At 50.3% G+C, this 18701-nt stretch overlaps 1 protein-coding gene across 5 annotated transcripts; it reads left to right on the top strand.

Annotated features, from left to right (window-relative positions):
* The first annotated feature begins 10375 nt into the window (after nt 1–10375).
* LOC144454286 (platelet glycoprotein VI-like) lies at nt 10376–18279 on the top strand. Of its 5 annotated transcripts, XM_078146018.1 has the most exons (10): nt 10377–10585; nt 10885–10920; nt 11086–11370; nt 12700–12993; nt 13658–13699; nt 14553–14660; nt 14753–14795; nt 14901–14938; nt 15029–15084; nt 15235–18279. In XM_078146018.1, exons 1-10 carry the CDS (start codon nt 10396–10398, stop codon nt 15361–15363), a joined length of 1221 nt encoding a protein of 406 aa, XP_078002144.1. In that variant the 5' UTR covers nt 10377–10395; the 3' UTR covers nt 15364–18279. The 5 variants fall into 5 exon arrangements, with proteins under 5 accessions (XP_078002142.1, XP_078002143.1, XP_078002146.1 ...); XM_078146016.1 differs by having other exon boundaries at nt 10376–10585; nt 15029–18279; XM_078146019.1 differs by lacking the exon at nt 14553–14660.
* Nucleotides 18280–18701: the final 422 nt, after the last annotated feature.

The following is an 18701-nucleotide window of genomic DNA, read 5'->3' as shown; positions in this document are numbered from 1 at the left end:
GGTGGAGGGACACCCAAATCTCGAGGTTTGATATAATAATAATAAATTAACTTTCTGTTTCTCCTTGGATACCTCTGTGTGTTTTTTTAATTTGAGTGGCATCCCACACAATTCCTATAGTGGAAAAGCTGCTGTGGGTGGGGAGATGAGGCAACCAGGGACGTGTAGGCAAGGGGGGTAGGGTAGTTCAGCATTTTGAGCATTATCTAAGCACATCATTATTCCACTGTCCAGCCTGGAGAAGGAGAGGAAGTAGGGGCCCCCAGCCTACTTAAATGTCCTTGTCTCCTAAAGTGGCTTTAAGTAGTACTTGAGATAATGGGCTTCCCATTGACCAATCTATTTGAATCTCATCAGACAGGATGGAGACACTTGGGTCCTCTCAGGTCAACTTCTTCCCAGAGTTTTTTCTCTTCAGCAGCCTGAAGTGGGGTTGGCCTTTTCCATCTTTTCTAAGAAGGCTGGAAGTCAGAAATGTCCGAAGTATAAACCAGAGACTGAAGAGACCCTCGATCTAATGATCAAGAAAGCAAATCTCTATACTTCCCCTCTCCCTAATTCTACCCTACCCCTCACACTGGTGCAATGCATTTGTTGAGGTTAGAGAGCTAGTTCAGGAGTGAAAGAATTCACTTAGACCTTCTCTGTAGCCATTGGTGATAAGTTCAGGGTGGCCCCCAAGAATGTTTGGTCTTAGTGTGTAGGTCCTAGTGTCCTGAAAGAATTCACTTGGACAGTCTCCAAGTTAAAGGCATTTATTGGGGTGATGCACCCAAGAGGGCCTGCTCCCCGTGAAGCAGAACCCACCTGGGCTTTACTCCACATGGGAGGCAGAGCATAGGCCACAGGCCTTACCACCCAAAAGCAGTAGAGCAGCCCCTGCTCCTTGTAGGAGGCAAAGGCAGCTAGCCAGATCAAAGGTGTAAGAAAGGATTAAGAGTTAAGCTTCCACAACAGAACAAGGGAATTCTGAGAAGGACCTCCAAGATCTTGTGGATACTCCCTCAACCAATCAGAAAGTGCCCCAAACATTCTGCAAACAACTAGTTCCTTAAAAAAGCACCCTGGAGGCTAAACCCATTGCAATCCATCAGGATCAGGGATGGGGCAAAGGCTTTTCTTCACTGTACTTGCTTAAAAAGCTTATTGAATATTAACTGATACACCCCCAGAGTGGAGATAGCCACCATTTTTGAACATGGAACACATGAACTGGGAGGAGATAACATGACAAGGAGAAACACGGAGGAAGATGGGATGGGTGGTTCAGAGAGAGTGTAACTCGGCTGATCTCATCCAATCACAGGCTCAGGCGGGTGTAGTATGGATCTTGCTAACCATTTAAAGTTGATTCCACCACTGTACCAGTGCACACGTGCTACTAGGGTGCAGTGTGCCTGCTTCCGGAAAGATGTATAACAAAGGCTTTCGAACTTCACTTACTCCTGTAGCAGATTTTTGTTTCAGATTTTTCTAACAAATGGTATGGTTTAAATACAACTCTATGGAATGGGGAAGGGGACAAGAGAATTGGAGGAGCACTCCTGGCTCCAAAATGCCTGTGGACAGATGAGAAGCAAAGAGAACAGGAAAGGGGAAGAGTTGTCGTTGAACTGAGGGTGCTTTGTGAAAGCACACAGATACACCCTCGGGGGGTGGCTTCAATGCATCCTCTTCTTTGATCACTTTTCTGGCTGGTCATATCCCGCATCTCATCTCCTACCTCATGTCCTACTTGCTCCATTTGCCTCAAGCACTCTTTCCTACCTCATCGCGCTGATCTCCAACAAAAAGGAGAGAGGCCAAAATCAGTGGGCTTGGGGACTAGGGTCACACAAAGAATTCACTAATGGCTCCTGAGAAGGGGAGAGCCGGTCAAGTCAAGCCAAGTCAAGGAGAGTTCACACATCAAGCATCTACAGAGTGCCAGCCACTGCACTAAGAGGTGGGAATACAAATAGAGGCAGAAAGACAATCCCTGCCCTCAAGATGCTTACATTCTAGTGGGAAAATTCAATATGTAAAAGAGAGTTGAAAAATTGGGGAGTGCGGAGGAAAAGCACTGGGGAATTGTAGACAAAGCCTGGAACTGAGAGGAGCGAGCATCTGGCTGGTGTGAGCATCCGTCCTCCTGAAAATGGAGGATCAAGGAGGAACCAGCCAATCAGAAGACAAAGCTGAAGGGGTGGAGGGTACTTCCAATGTGTGAGGTCTAGAGGTGAAGTCTCACTCTTCATACTTCCATTCAAAAAGGACCAATGAGGAGGCAGAGCCAAGATGGCGGAGTGAAAGCAGTGACTTGCTTGAGCTCTCCCCCAAACCCCTCCAAATACTCATAAAAAATGGCTCTAAACAAATTCTGAAGCAGCAGAACCCACAAAAAGACAGAGTGAAACAAATTTCCAGCCCAAGACAACCTGGATGATTGATCAGAAAGGTGTATCGCGCTGGGTCGGGAGCGCAGTGCAGCGGGGCATGGGCGTGCAGGCCGCAGCAAACCTGGAGCAGGCCTCAGAGGACTGAATTGCCCAGCAGCTGTGGAGGTTCCCAGACTCCTCAATCCACGAATGCCAAAGACAACTTAGAAGGTCAGTGGGAAAAGTCTGTTTCTGTCGGTGGTCAGAGAGGAAGGCGGGTTTTCCACTCCATTCCCCAAGAGCGTGGCCCTGGGGGGGGCAGCTGCTTCCCAAGCTTCCAGCCCACAGACTGAGGGGGAATCCAGTGGCTGATCAGAGAGGGACTGCAGGGATCTCTTTGCCAGTGCTGAGGCAGGAATCTCTTGCTTTGCCCGTGTGTGGATCTGGGTCACAGTTCTGGGCGGCAGTGCTGGGGTGAGGAGGACGCTGGGTGGTGGAGCTTGTAGTGGCTGTGGAGAAACCCCTCCTCACAGTTACAGGACAGAAAGGAATACTTGTGGTCACAGGCCAGGAAAGGAGTAAACACCTCGCCCCTTATCATACCACCTTGGAAGAACTGAAAATTTACAGGTCCCTACAAGTATCTCTGAAAACAGCTACACAAACCCCTGAAGCTTGGGACAGTACACTCTCCACATTGGAAGCAGACTCTTACCTTAACAAAGAGTTTAAAACTCAAGTAATTGGCTGGGATCATGAGCAAGCAGCGCAAAAAGAGTCAGACTATATTATCTTACTTTGGTGAAAAAGAAGATCAAAATATACAACCAGAAGAAGACAACAAAGTCAAAGCTCCTACATCCAAAGCCTCCAAGAAAAATATGAATCAGTCCCAGGCCTTGGAAGAGCTCAAAAGGGATTTTGAGAAGCAAGTAAGGGAAGTAGAGGAAAAACTGGGAAGAGAAATGAGAGTGATGCAAGAAAATCATGAAAAACAAGTCAACAGCTTGCTAAAGGAGACCCAAAAAATACTGAAGAAAATAACACCTTAAAAAATAGCCTAACCCAAATGGCAAAAGAGGTCCAAAAAGCCAATGAGGAGAAAATGCCCTAAAAAGAAAAATTGGCCAAATGGAAAAGGAAGTCCAAAAGATTACTGAAGAAAATACTTCCTTAAAAATTAGAATAGAGCAATTGGAAGACAGTGACTTTATGAGAAATCAAGACACTGTAAAACAAATCCAAAAGAATGAAAAATTAGAAAACAATGTGAAATATCTCATTGGAAAACAACTGACCTGGAAAATAGATCCAGGAGAGAGAATTTAAAAATTATTGGACTATCTGAAAGCCATGATAAAAAAAGAGCCTAGACATCATCTTTCAAGAAATTATCAAGGAAAACTGCCCTGATATTTTAGAACCAGAGGGCAAAATAGAAATTGAAAGAATCCACAGATCTCCTCCTGAAAGAGATCCCCAAAGGAAAACTCCTAGGAATATTGTAGCCAAATTCCAGAGTTCCCAGGTCAAGGAGAAAATATTACAAGCTGCCAGAAGGAAACAATTCAAGTGTGGAAACACAATCAGGATAACACAAGATTTAGCAGCTTCTACATTAAAGGACCGCACAGCATGGAATATAATATTCCGGAGGGCAAAGGAGATAGGATTACAACCAAGAATCACCCACCCAGCAAAGCTGAGTATAATCCTTCAGGGGAAAAAATGGTCATTCAGTGAAATAGAGGACTTTCAAGCATTCCTGATGAAAAGACCAGAGCTAAACAGAAAATTTGACTTTCAAATACAGGACTCCAGTGGAACATGAAGAGGTAAACAGGAAAGAGAAATCATAAGAGACTTATTAAGATTGAACTGTTTACATTCCTGCATGGAAAGATGATATTTATAACTCATGAGACCTTTGTCAGTATTAGGGTACTTGAAGGAAAAAAATTATATGTATGTATATATAGGTAGATGGATAGAGGGCACAGGGTGAGTTGAGGATTAAGGGGTCATATCTGGAGAATAAAATTAAGGGATGAGAGAGGATGATACTCGGAGAAGAAAGGGAGAGGTAGAATGGGGTAAATTATCTCAACAAAAAAAACAGAAAAGTCTCTCACAGTGGAGGGGAAACAGGGGAAGGTGAGAGGGAATGAGGGAATCTTATTCTCATAGGATTTGGCTTAAGGAGAAATAACATACACATTCAATTGGGTATGGAAATCTGTCTTACCCTACAGGAAAATAGGGGGAGAAGGGGACAAGAGAGCAGGGGGTGATAGAGAGGAGGGCAGATTGGGAAAGAGGGTAATCAGAAGCAAATACTTCTGAGGAGGGACAGGGTCAAAAGAAAGAATAGAATAAATGGGAGGGCAGGATAGGATTAAGGGAAATAGAGTTAGTTTTTCACAACATGTCTACTAAGGAAGTGTTTTGCATAACTGCACATGTACAACCTATATTGAGTTGCTTGCCTTTTCAATGAGGGTGGGTGGGGAGGGAGGAAGGGAGAAAATTTGGAACTCAAAGTTTTAAAAACACCTGTTTTAAAAAAAAATGTTTTCACATGCAACTGGGAAATAAGAAATACAGGAAATGGGGTACAGAAGTCTATCCTGCTCTACAGGAAAATAGAAGGGGAAGGGGATAAGAGAAGGGGGGAGAGATAGAAGAGAAGGCAGACCAGGGGAAGGGTATTCAGAATGCATGCCATCTTGGGGTGGGGGAGGGGTGAGAAATTTGGAACTCAAAAACTTGTGGAAGTGAATATTGAAAACTAAAAATAAATAAATTTATATTAAAAAATTAAAAACAAAACAAAACATAAAGGACAAATGACATGCCCGTGAATTGGATTTAAGCAAGGCAGAAACGCACAAAGTTGTTGGCCTCACTTTCTCTTCCAGAAAGTCCAGCAGCAAGGCAAAAATCAGGATGACTGGCAATGGCTTGGGTTGTAGTGGATAACTTTGGCATCTTCTATATCTGATCAGGCTGTAAGCACCCCACAGTACCTGCTTCAGCAAACTTCATGGCTGTTGGAACAAATTCTTTGTGTCCACCCATACCACAGGGGTTCATACGCTTGGGTAACCACTCCCACAATTCACTGACAGGTTTGAAGCCTGTCAGTTACCCTCAATCTTGTTTAGCCCACCCGACAAGGTAGTTTTACCAGGGTGTGGCCACTGTAAATGCTACAGCAGCTTGGAGCGACATTGATTGGAGTGAGCTTCTAGGGTGAAGAGATTTATGGGCCCTTACAGAGAATGTGCAGGTGAGTCAGGAGTGCAACAGAGAAGGATAAACAAAGGGTGAGTATTTTTCCCATGATTTTTCTGAGCCAAAAAAAGGGGTAGCTCTTCCTACAAGCTTCCTTCCCACAATCCTAAGAGCCAACCAATTCAGCCAGTATTGAGGAAACCCATTCTCTAGAAGGCATTAAGAGGCACGTCCACATCCTCAACAGGGAAACACAAAAGGCCAAATGATGGTTCACCTCTGTATTGCTTTCACTTTGCTCAAGGGCCCTACACCTAGATGGTGTGCTTACCCATTTTACAGATGTGACAATGACATTAGGTATAACTAATGCCCTGAATGAGAGAATCCAGATCTGCCAGGGTTTGTGGATTGGGCAAAGATTGTCTCACCTGCCTGGGCCTCAGATACTTAGGAGTGCTTGATGCCGATGAATTTCCTCAGGTGCATTTTCCTCAATCTAATTAAACTGCTTTACTATAACTTTGAAGTTTGAGGGATACTACCTGGCACGTAGAAGGCACTTACCAACACTGAATGAAGGAGGGAGAAAATAGCCAGTACGTGGAGAAATGTTAGGGCTTCTAAGTGGTAAAGGTGAGGGAGGGCATTCTGAAAGAGGGGACCTTTTAGGAAAGGCAAAGAGATGGGTGGGTAGAATTTAGCCAAGGGCACATTAGCAGCTTTCCCTGGATCAGAGAGTATGTGGAGGGGATTGTGCCCCAGCTACAGAGATCTGGACCCAAGAGTTCTAGGGTCAGTGACAGTCACAGGGTCAGTTTGGGTAGTTCCCCATGGCCATGCAACTCTGGAGTTCCCATAGAATGTTTAGCTCATACTTCCAGTAGGACTGATGATCATGGCAGACACAGAAGACCAGAAGATCCTCTCATGCCACAGGGTCTGGTACAAACCAGAGCTCAGGAAGGTGGCTGTCTTGCTGACCCCTGATGAGACCTCTGATCTCATTTGACCACAGCTAACCCAACACAGAGCAGGGGCAGTGGAGGCCTGAGCCGTCCTGGGGGAGGAGCCATGCTATGATTGTCCTTGACTCCCTTATTCCTTGGGGTCCTTCAAGCCCCAGCTGAATTCCCACCTTCTGTAGGAAGCCTTTCCCAGTCCCCTTAATGCTAATGCCATCCCCTCAGAAATTATCTCCAAGTTCCCTGGTCTACAGCTTATTTCTACATAGTTGTTTGCCTGTTGTCTCCCCATTAGACGATGAGTTCCTTGAGATCAGAGACTGTTCTTGCCTTTTTTGATATCATCCTGACTTACAGAAGTGCTTGGCACATAGTAGGGCTTAATAATTGCTTGTAGAGAGCTTGGGAGCAGCATCAACTCTCTCTCTGCCAGAGGTCCCATACATCTCCCCCTACTTCCTGACATGACCCTCAGCCCCAACGCTTCAGGAATGCTTGAGAAATGATGAGAGAGTGGGAGAGGGACAGAAGAGAATTACATTGTGTTCCTGTCCTAGGACCCTTTCATCTTGATGTATGCTGAAGCAACCTAGAAACTCATCCTTGAACAGGTCTAGCAGCTGGGGAAGCCGCTGTGTTGGGATCTACTACTGTCAGTCCTTGAGGACAGACTGTGAGACTTATGACTTATGCCAGTACTGGATACTGAGAAGAGCAATATGAAAGGAGACAGCAGCCCTGGGCCGGTTATCGAGGGGAAAGAAGAGAAAAAGAATGGGCCACTGTGTAGGAGGCTGAGAGTATGTGCTGGATCCTGAGGAAAGAGAGAAAAAACAGCTCTGGGCCATGTGATGGGCATTGAGGGGACAGAGAAGAAGGAGGCCTAGGAACCCACCCCTGGCCCTGAGAAGAAAGAGAGAAGAGCCCCAGGTCCTGTGCGGAGAATGAGGGAGGTCAGGGGGGAGGGAGCTCCCACTGCAGCAAGATGCCAACTTCAACTGAAAGGCATCCCACTCCAGGTTGTACACCTGGTAATGTGGACCATTCTGAGCCTCAGCACATGAATAACCAACACTTGAATCAAAATATGTAAAAATGCTCCCAGGTGAAAACAGCTCCCATGGGATTAAAGCTGCCCTCCCCTCCAAAAAAAAAAAAAAATGAAAGGAAGTCACAAGCCAAGAAATTAAAGAGTGGGTAATGAAGTCCCCGAGGACTCCGAAGCATCCCACTAAAGTCCTAAGAAGCACATTTACAGCCTTCTTGCCCAAAGGGCCCACGCCTGGTCACAGGACCATCCACCTGGGGGCCAAGTCAACTCAAAATGGTCCTTGTCTGCAACCTGGCTTCTTCACTCCCAACAATCCCAACTGAGACTTTGAGCCTGGAAGGGGTTAAACTCCCATCTCCCCAGTGCTGTAAGACAGGACAGATTTCTATTAACTAGCATGATACTACTCAGGGGAGGAGGAAGTTGTGGGCTAATGTGCGGAGGCAAAAAAAGGGCCTGAGAGTGAGAAAAGAGCCCAGCTGTGATGTCCACACCAGGGGAGGGCAAAGAGCTGGGAGGAACCGCAGGGGCCACTCTTGGATCCCTGGCTCTGCCCAACACTCACTACATGACTCCAGAAAACTCAGTCTCTGGGCCTCTGTTTCCTCGCCTATAAAATGGAGGGGTGGGATTCAGTATCCAAGGCCCTCCTGGCTATGTCCTAAGCTGTGTCTAAAAGACTCACTTGTGGCTAGGCCAAAAGACTGAAACAAAGGATTGGTGACATAGCGGGGTAGTTCCCCTTCTGGAAGTGCTGAGGGTCACAGGGCAAGGAAAGCGAAGCTGGATGTGGGTACATCTTCCACACCCCAAAAAAGTCCCCATTTCCTCTTCCTCTGCCCAGAGGCGTGAGCTTCGAGGCCTATCTGAGGGAAGGTGAAAGACCTGGCCACGCACCACAGAGTCCTCAGCCACAGTGCTCAGGCTGACGTCTTCTTGGTGCCCACCCAGAACCTCTATGGGGTTCCAGGATTCTTGTGTGGTTCAACAAAATATGTGCGTGGCCACAGTGTGGCTCATCTATGTAACGGTGCTGGGCAGAGAGGGTCAGAGAGGAGAAGAGGCCTCAGAGGTGGGTGGGGGCTCAGGACCAGAAGCCAAACTTGAGGCTAATTCAGTCATTTTAAGGCTTGTGCCAGACCGGTGGCCGCTCCCTTCTGGCCCAGCCTTTTCCAGGCCAAGATTTGGCAGGCCTGGGATGTTGGTGGACCGGCTTAGAAAAGACATTCCTCACTAGGGAGGTCCACTCAGGCAGGCCCTCTAGTGGCTTCCTTTCAGGAGGTATGAAGTCCCTGAGGGATTCCCAGGAAGAGGCTGGTGATGTCCTGGCTTTGAGGAAGCTGAGGGCATTGCTGCTTCTGGTACCACCTGAGGGGGTGGTATGAAGGTGTCCCACAGGTAAGGCACTGCCACTATAACCCCTGGGATGGAGGAAGTGTCCTCCCCAAAGAGCCTGACTCCTTCCTACATGTTTGAGTGTGCACAAACTCACAAAGTCACACTCAGTCTCACACACACACACATACATACATGCAGTCACACACACACCATACATGTGTGCACACACGCACGCACACACACATACACACACCCCTCACGCACACACACATACACATACACACACACTCATACACACACACATACACATACACACACACATACACATACACGCACGCGCACACACACACACACACACACACACACACACACACACACTCCTTGGCTCTAATGCCAAGCCTGTGACTGGACTTGGATGTCCAACAGCTAGCCTAGCAGCACAGAGGTGTGGGGTTTCCCCTCAGCCATGATGGGGACCAGAGAGCAGCTCACAGAAGATGCAGGAGGACTTCAGTAGCTGCGAAGGGGTGAGCATCCCTCGAGCTGCGATCTAGAAGTCTGGGGTGTAAACACTATTAAAGATGGCTGGCCGTTTTCCCAGTAACCACTTTATGTCTGAATCCACCGTCTCTAAGGACAACGTGGCTGTCCAGAAGGGCCAGCAGGCCCACCAGCTGGGGGCAGAGGACAGGATTTTTTGGTACTTCATACTTTGCTATACATTCCCAGTAAATATCATTTTGTAACAGTTAAATAAATGCTTGTGGAATCAATGTGAGCTAACTGACGTCCCTTGGTTAATTGATACTGGGGAGACAGCAACTGGCTAAGTGATTGTGGGAGCAAGCTGGGGGTGTGACTCAAAAGCAACAGTATTAAAAAATTAGTTACCCTGTCCTGGGGACGTGACCTGCCAATCTGAGGGCAAGTTGGGAGGGAGAGTCCCAGGGCCTGCAGTCTACAGAAGGCAGAGGCCTCAGCAGTGCTGAGGAGTGGCTGAAGCTAGCAAGGTGACTTGGAAAACTCCAGGAGAGACCATCCTGGGCCCTGAGGCAGCAACTCCCCCTTCAGCCCCTTATTCTGGGGCTTGGCTTTAACCCCTTCATTACCAGGACCCCAGGAATCATCCCTGTCTGCTCAGTGAGGGATTGAGCCCCATTTAAAGAGGCAGGGCTGGGGACAGGGCTCAGGCTGAGGGCAGGATCTGGTTTGGGGACCAGGGTCAGATTCATGGGCCCCTAGTGAGACCAGCACATGCCAATTACCGGGGAGGGGGATGCTGTGAGGCAGACACCTAATGCTTACCTGGCGATCTTTCACAGGCTGTGGGGCCCGAATTATCACCAAAAAAGTAAGAACTGTTCCACCATCCTGACACTAGAGGACTCCCCAACCCCTCCCACTTCACCTCACCCCCCCCCACACACACACACATACACACACACACAGCATGGGGCCGTCGATGAAGCAGCAACCACAGAGAGGAAGGAGAAGTGAACCTTCTCGGGTCTGGCAAACTCAGAGCAGAGCCAGCCCTGGTCACGTCCTGTGCCTCAGACTGTCCTGGTCAGACTGCAGAGCCTTCTCCTACCAGCTGCTGGGACCCATGACCCACACCCTCTCTGTCCTACTGTGCCTTGGTGAGTCTTTAGAAACCCCCTGTTTGAGGGGACTTTACACACCATTCAGTCCAACCTGTTCCCACCTGCACGTTGTTGAGGAAGAAAGTCTCGTCCAGAGAAGGGGAGTGATGAGTCTGAGGTCACCCAGCCAGGAGGGAGGGGGGAGAAGCTGGAGCTCTTGGAGAGGTCTTCTGGCATCCAGCCCCTTTCACTCCCACCAGCCTTAAGCCCAGGCTCTGGGCCTCTGTCTCTATCTTCTGGGGGTGTTGGGTGGGGAGGATGTGGGGACCTGGGAGTAACCAGGGTCCTCTCTGCAGGGCTGTGTCTGGGCCAGAGGATAAAGGCAGAGGCAGGTGAGTCCTTCCCCCCACACTCCCCCTGCCCAGAGCAGACAGCTGCCCCCAGGAGAGGGAGGGGGAGGTCTGGGCAGGGCTAACAAGGCTTAAAGTGAGGGGATGCAGTATGGGGGGCTCACAGAAGGGGGTGCCCTGGAACTGACAGCTCTCATTCACTTCCAGACACACTCCCCAGACCCTCCCTCAAAGCAGAGAACGGCCCTTTGGTGCCACTGGGGACAAGTGTGACCCTCAGGTGCCGGGGGGGATGGGAAGGTGATGAGTACCGTCTGGAGAAATGGGAGGAATATGGAAGGCAAAGGATCATGGATATGAAATCAAATGAAATGGAGGGCGAGTTTCTCATGCCATCAGTGACAGCGGAACATGCTGGGACCTACTACTGCCTCTACGAACACTCATCTCACTGGTCAGATCGCAGTGACCCCCTGCAGCTGGTGGTGACAGGTGAGGAATCCCCCCACACACACACACCAGGCCCTTCAGGCAGGGCTGGCTCTGGGTCCCAGCAGCCCCTAAGCTCCTCCCCAGCCCAGCCTGGCCCCAAGCACCCTCTGCCTCTGCCCTTCTTGTCATCTCCCCTGTCTCTGCCTCTGCTCTCCCTCTGGGGCTAGAGGTGGGGGAAGGGAATCAGCATTTATACAGCACCTACTGTGTGCCAAGCACTTTACAGGCATTATCTCCTTTGGTCCTCACAGAACCTCTGTGAGGTAGGTGCTACAAGGATCCCAGTCTTACAATGGGGAAAACTGAGGTGAAAGACAGGAAGTGACTTGCCCAGAATCACACAGCTGACAAGTGTCTAAGGCTAGATTCGAACTCAGCTCTTCCTGACTCCAGGCCCACGGCTCTATCCACTGCACCACCAGTTGCCTCAGTCAGAGCCAGAGAGGAGGCGGGAGGCTCAGCTTGGGTCTCAGGTCACCAGACAGAGCTGAGAGCTCCCTAGGGAGGGGGCACAGAGATGGTGGGGCATCTCCCCCTCCCAGCCCTGACCCTGCCAAAGCCAGGAGAGGGAGGCCAGGGTGGACCTGCTGCTGCTCTCTCCCCTCTCTCAGCTCAGGCCTAGGCACAGGGAGGGGAGGAGAGGGGTGTCTCCTCTGTGTATCCCCAAGGATTTTCTGTACAGGAAGGTTTAGGAGGCGAGGATGGAAGTGAAGCAGAAATCTCAGCCAAGCCTCCTACTCTCCTTCCCACACCTGCCCCAGGTGCCCACCAGGGTCCAGGATGAGAGCCAGGCTCTGCTTTGGGGAGCTCATGACTACCCCAAACTGCAGAGATGTGTCTTAAATGTGCCTCCACCCCTAATGTCCCTGGAGAGAGATTCTATAGTGAAGGACCAGGGATTGGGGCTCCCAGCCCCAGATCAGGGAGGAAGATGCCCTGTCTATGTTTCCCTCCCCAACACTGGCCCCCATTTGTCTCTGTGTCTCTGTCTCTGTCTGTCTCTGTCTCTGTCTCTCTCTGTCTCTCTCTCTGTCTCTCCCTGCCCAGTCTCAGTCTCTCTCTGACTCTGTCTGTTTCTCTGTCTCTCTCTCAGTCTTCACTCACCCACTTTCCATTTCCCTCCAGAGCTGCACAAGGTCCTTCCTCTCCCTCTCCCCTCAAAGCTCTGATTTCACCATTTTTGTAAAGACGAACTAAATCTCCACACCCAGGCAGGGGTCTAAGGAAGGCCCAGGCCAGTTCTCCCACCAACCAAATCTGCTCCCATACCCTGAAGGAGGAGACTTACAGCCCTAACTCCAGGCTCTCCTCCTCCTCCTCCTTCCCCAGGCCTGTATGACCCACCCTCCCTCTCAGCCCTGCCCAGCTCCCAGGTGGCCTCTGGACACAATGTGACCCTGCAGTGCCAGTCAGAGGACGGGAATGACAGATTTGCCCTGTACAAGGATGGAGAACAGATCACCCAAGGCAGGGCCCAGCCCCATGGAAGGGGGTCTCTGGCCAACTTCTCCATCCCTGCTGTGAGCGCTATCCACGGAAGGACTTACCAATGCTACATCTTTCATAGCTACCGCCCTTACGAGTGGTCAGCCCCCAGCAACCCCCTGGTACTCAGGGTCACAGGTGAGGGAGCCCAGCCCCACCCCATGCCTCCTATCCCTCCTGAGCTCCTTCACTGGCCCTGGGGCACCTCCCTACTTGCACAAGGGATCCCAGGGGCCAGGAGAGCTGGGGGAAGAGGAGGCTCAGAGGGGGGGATGGGGAGCCTGGGCCATGGGTCCTGCTCAGAGAATGCAGACAGTCAGGCCTCTCCTCCCTGGACCCTCTAGACACCCTCACCATCTGCCACCTCTCCAGTTATGTTGGTCCCACAGACAGACAATATGTCTACTAGGTCCCAGGAAAGGGGTTGAAGAGGGGGAGCCAAGAGGAGACCAGAGCAGGCCTGTGGTATAGACAGTGAGGAGGGGGGAGGTTAAACACCACCAAGCTCCTCACCCTTCTCCTCCCCTGTATCCCTTCCCTGCCTCCAAAGCTCAGACAGGAGCTAGAAAAGGGGTCAGAAGAATCATGGAATCATCAAATCTCACAAGTGGACAGGCCAGGAGAGGTCACTGAGCACACACACCCATTTAACAGATGCAAAAATGAGGCTCAGAGAAGGGAGGGGCTTGCTCAACCTCCCACACCAGCACATCTGGGCACATCTGGGGCTCCCTGCAGACCCTCCAGGCCTCTCTGCACTCCTCTGTCCAGCCCCTAACCCTGCCCCCTTCCTCATCCCCAGGGACCTTCTCTCCAAGCCCTGAATCTGGGAGCACACAGTTTGGTGAGTAACTGGAGCCTTCCCAGCAGAGAGAGGAGGGAGGCAGGGGCTGGATGTCCAGTCAGGGTCTGCCCACCCCATGCAGGGCCCCCCTCATTTCCCACCACTCCTCCCACAGCACTTTGTGATTCTCCTTTTCCCACCTCCAGGCCTTTGACCAGGCTGTCTCCCCTGCCAGGCATGCCCTTCCTCCTCACCTCCTCCTCTTACAATGCAAAGATCCCTCCCAAGCTGAGCTGAGGAGCCTTGTCCTAAAGAAGCCTCTCCTGCCCCCCTCCCCAGTTGTTAGCCATCCCACTCCTCAGATGAGACCCCGTTGATTTATTTGTGAATATACCACAGAACATTCCAGGAGAATGTCAGCCCCTTTTTGGGCAGGAGCTAGCTCTGTTTTGCCTTATTTCCTACGGATGTGACCTAGCCCAGGGCCTGGGCCAGCATGAGTAAGGGGCTGTAGACCTCAATTGTGAGCAGCCAGGTGGAGCAGCAGAGTGCCAGGCCTGCAGTCAGGAAGACTCATTTTCCTGAGTTAAAATCTGGCATCAGACACTTACTAGCTGTGTGACCCTGGACAAGTCACTTAACCCTGTTGGCCTCAGTTCATCATCTTTAAAATGAGCAGGAGAAGGAAAAGGCAAATCACTCTAGTATCTTTGCAGAGAAAACCCCAGATGGGGTCATGGAGAGTCAGACATGACTGAAAAATGACTGAATAACAGAACTGAATTATTGAATAAAACTGGAGGGTCCCTGAGGACAGGGCTCTTTCTCCTTCCCCTTGGACTGGGGGCTCCTCAAAGATCAGTTTCCCATTAACACTTCCCCCTTCCCTGGTCTTCATCCTTGGCTTCCCCAGGTCTTGCAGCAGGCATCCTGATAGGAGTCTCAGCATTTCTCATTCTGATCTCCCTCTTCCTCCTCCTCCTTCTCTGCCATCGATGCCATCGGCATCAGGCCAGACTCAGTGAGTTCTTGGGGCTGGGGGCCACCTGGGCTGAGGGCCCAATGGGGCATGAGCTGAGCCCCACTAAACCCTGACTCTCCCTCTCCTTACAGGGAATGGGGGCAGAGAGGCAGAGGTCAGGAAGACCACCAGGAGGTAAGGCCCCAGACACACCCTGACTCCCCCTAGACCCTCCCCCAGCGCACCTGACCACCTTCCCAGACCTTCCCCCTCAACTTTCTGTGCCTTCTTGCTCCCCAGCTCTGACCCAGCTGGGACCTCCCTGGAAGAGACCCCATGTGAGTGAGAAGGGCAGGGGCAGGGGGGCCTGGGGTGGCAGAGGGAAGAGCCTGGTCCTGGCCCCTCATGCCTTCTCCTCTTGCCTCCAGATGCTGCTGTGAATGATGACAGACAGACAGAGGAGGCCAGACAAGAGGACATAGCTGTGAGTCACTCACACATCTCTCCTTCTGGAGGGAACAGGGAGGCAGAGGCTTCCCCAAAGCCCCACGCAGCTGGGAAGGTTCAGGGTCCTTTCCCCTCCTCAGCCCTCCTGTCCCATGTCCCACTCCATCCCTCCATCTCCTCCTGCCAGGCTCCCAAAAGGGAAGACCCTCAGGAAGTGACCTACGCCCAGCTGAACCCCAACAGCTTCAAGGCTGGGGCCAAGGACCCTCCCCCCTCAGGACCAGTGGAGCCCAGCCTCTATGCCACCCTGCGGTGAGCTCAGCCCGTGCCCAGGGGACCCCAGGAGGAAGACGCCCCTCTCCATTCAGCCTCTGCTTTATGAGGGCAGACCCTGACCTACCCAGATGTTAGGACTCCTGCTCCTCACCCCAAGGGGAAGGGCAGAAAGGATGACAAACTGCTGGGAACAGGGGTCCTCTCTCCTCTGCCACCAGTAGAATGTGCCCTGGGCAATGCCAGGCCACCAGAGTAGAGGCAGACCAGTCACCGAACACTGATTCTGAGTTATCTGGGTCCTGCCCACGATGGATCTATCAGGACACTGAGGGGCAGAGATGCTATGTAGTAGAGGCCAGAGGGCCCGCTTGTCTCCAGAGGAGGAGAGGAAGAGGAGGAAGGAAACAGGTTCTCAGCACCTACTCTGTGCCAGGCTCTGTGCTAAGCACTCTACAAATACAATCCCATAGTATCTCCATACCAGTCTTGGGAGATAGCTGCTGGTGTTATTGCCATTTTACACTTTAGGTAAACAGAGGTAGATGGAGGTTAAGGAAGAAGACAGAAGAGGACAGGAGAAGAGGGGTAGGGAGAGGAAGGGAAGTATCTAACAATGGGGCAGTGGCTGGGCACACAGTGGGACGGGGATGTTGTTACACCCTGAGAAATGATGGGAGAAATGATTTCAGAGAATGCTGACAGAGAGCAAAGTGAGCAGAACTGGGAGGAGGGTTTGTACCAGGGCAATAGTATTATGAAGAAACAACGAGGAAACACCAAAGAATTCCCACCAGGGCAATGACTAAGCATGACTCCAGAGGAGGTCAGATGGTGCCTACGACCACCTGCTGGTAGAGACAGGGTGTACACCTGGGACAGAAAAGGACAGGGGTTTTGTGCACATAAGCACTTTGTAGGCTGGTTTTGCTTAACTTGACTTACTTGTTACAAAGTTGCTGTTACTTCTTCCTCTAGGTTTTCTATTTGGGAAGGGGCTTTGGGGGGAGGGGCACATCAGTACTGTAATAGTGATGGGGGGAAAAAAATCCCAGAGGAAAGATCATCCAGAAAGAGAGGTTGGTCAGTGGCATCGAAGGCTGAGGATCCAGAAAAGAGATTCCATTGAGCAAATAAGAGATAACTGAAGATTTGGGAGAGAATGGCTTCCACGGAGTGCCGATATCAGGTGCCTGCCCCCAGGGAGCTGCCAGTCTAAGGGGGAAGACAACAGGCAAATGATTCTATACATACAAGGTACGGATAAATTGGGGGCAATCTCCTGGGAAGGCAGTGATATCAAAGAAGATTGGGAAAGGCTTCCTGCAGGAGGTGGGGTTGGACCTGCAACTTCAAGGAGGCAGGGAAGGCCATTTGCTTGTGAAAAATGGCCTTTTATTCATGGTTAATTCCAAGAATTTGTCCCTCTGCTCATGATGGAGTCCACCACGAAAGGTTTTTCATTTAGACTCTAAGCACATCCAGAAAAGCCTTATGCCATTAGGAATTCATCACTGCCCTACCTTCACAGTTAATTGGTAGAAAACAGATAAACTTTTGTTCTTATTTTCATACATTTCCCTGCATTTTCTTGCAGAATAGCCTCACTCTCTTGGTTAAGTCAAATGGTATTGTCTTAATGATTCACCATCTGTGTGGTCCTTTCTACCCTGCTAAGCTATCAGATGGCTCAGTGGAAGGAGCACCAGCCCTGGACACTTCAGGGTTTGAATTCAAATCCAGCCTCAGATGCTTCCTGTGTGACCCTGGGCAAGTTACTTCACCTCTTGAGGCTGCCTCAATTTCTTCAACTGTAAAATGAGGGTCATAATAGCACCCTCCTCCAAGGGTGGTTGTGAGGATCACTGGAGACAGTATTTCTAAGGCATCTGGCACATAGTAGACTCTTAATAAATACTGGTGTCCTTCCTGTCAAGCACCAGCAGCTAAATATTTTTAACTTTGTGATTACGCATATTTACCTTCATACTTAATGATCAGTATGGTAAATTAATAGATATTAGTGTTGAATATTCAACAGATGATATTACAGAAAGCAGTAAGATTGATAAAAAACAAAACACACAAATATTTGCCCCCCATAACACCCCAAAAAAGAATCATTCCTTTTTCTTCTACTGGAATCCTCTGCCCCAGGAAATCTAATAAATCCCACTAGGAAATCACTCCAATGGTTCCCTGCCAATGCATAGGATAGCCCTCTCCCTGCCTCCCCAAATGCCTAGGATGGGGCAGCTGACTCCTGGGCAACCCAGCCTATAAGTGTGAGGCAAGAGGGAAGCCCCCACACAGAGAATACAGTGGAGGGATCCTGAGCAGAGAGGGGGACCAGGCACCTCCTACCCCAGGACAACTGTAGGAGGGTCCCAGGACCTTCTTCTCTGCTGCTCAAATCAACTCTGCCCCAGAAGCTTCACTTCTTAGAGGGCGCCTGGCCTTAGAAAGGGCCACCAGATGGCAAGACTGACCCAGGCACGTTTCACCAAACCCCTGCCTATGCTCCTTTAAAGATCTCCCCAGTCCTTGTCCCTGTTCCCTGCAGTGACCTGCTGTGATTGCTTCAGTTGGGCTGGGGTGAGACCCCCTGTTGGGGCTTCCTGACCAGTGCCACCCCTCCCCCCATACATGACTACTTGCTGCCCTTCCAGCTCGAAGAGGACAAAAATGACATCACTACACTGGAGTCAAGATTCAGTGTGTTTGACTGTGGCTGATCACACCAGTACAAGCGCTGAATGTTCTACCACAGGTTGAGCACAAACAGTGCGTGTGAACATCGGGGCTGAATTCTCTACATCTGCCTATCCTGTCTTTCTTTTGATATATTTCAGCTCTGCTTTGCTCACAGAGCACAGCGCCTTCTCACATGAGGGCACGCCATGGTGAGGGCTCCTGTGCCAGTGTCTCCTATTCGCAAAATAAAGTCCACGTTTCTGAAGAGGGTTCTTGATAATGTCTGTGCCCTGCCCCATACATAACCATATAATAGAAGTATGGGAGAGAAGCCTAGTGGCTTCTATGGTTTGTGGGAAGGGGGAGACTGAGGGGAAGAGGCTTCCTTAAGCATCTACATTGCTCTCTCATTTGAACTTCACACCACCACTGGATGGTAGTGATGGGGACACGGGACCTGGACCCTGAATTTTAACACACATCTCAGTAGCCCAGAACACTGACATCTCTTGGAAGCATCTGGCCCGGCCCAGCCCACCTAGATACTCAGCAGTCCTTTCACAGTGCTCTTCACCCATCCCAAACCACTTCACTCATTTCACTGGTCCACCTGGCCCACCCCAGGCCATTTACCACTCCTGAATCCCATCCAGATCTTCTCACTGTCTGTATTTGTATGTAAGTAGC

The sequence above is a fragment of the Phascolarctos cinereus genome, unplaced genomic scaffold, assembly GCF_003287225.1.
Source record: "Phascolarctos cinereus isolate Bilbo 61053 unplaced genomic scaffold, phaCin_HiC Scaffold_726;HRSCAF=1367, whole genome shotgun sequence".
Classification (NCBI taxonomy): domain Eukaryota; kingdom Metazoa; phylum Chordata; class Mammalia; order Diprotodontia; family Phascolarctidae; genus Phascolarctos; species Phascolarctos cinereus.
This window is presented reverse-complemented; position numbering and strand designations above follow the sequence as displayed.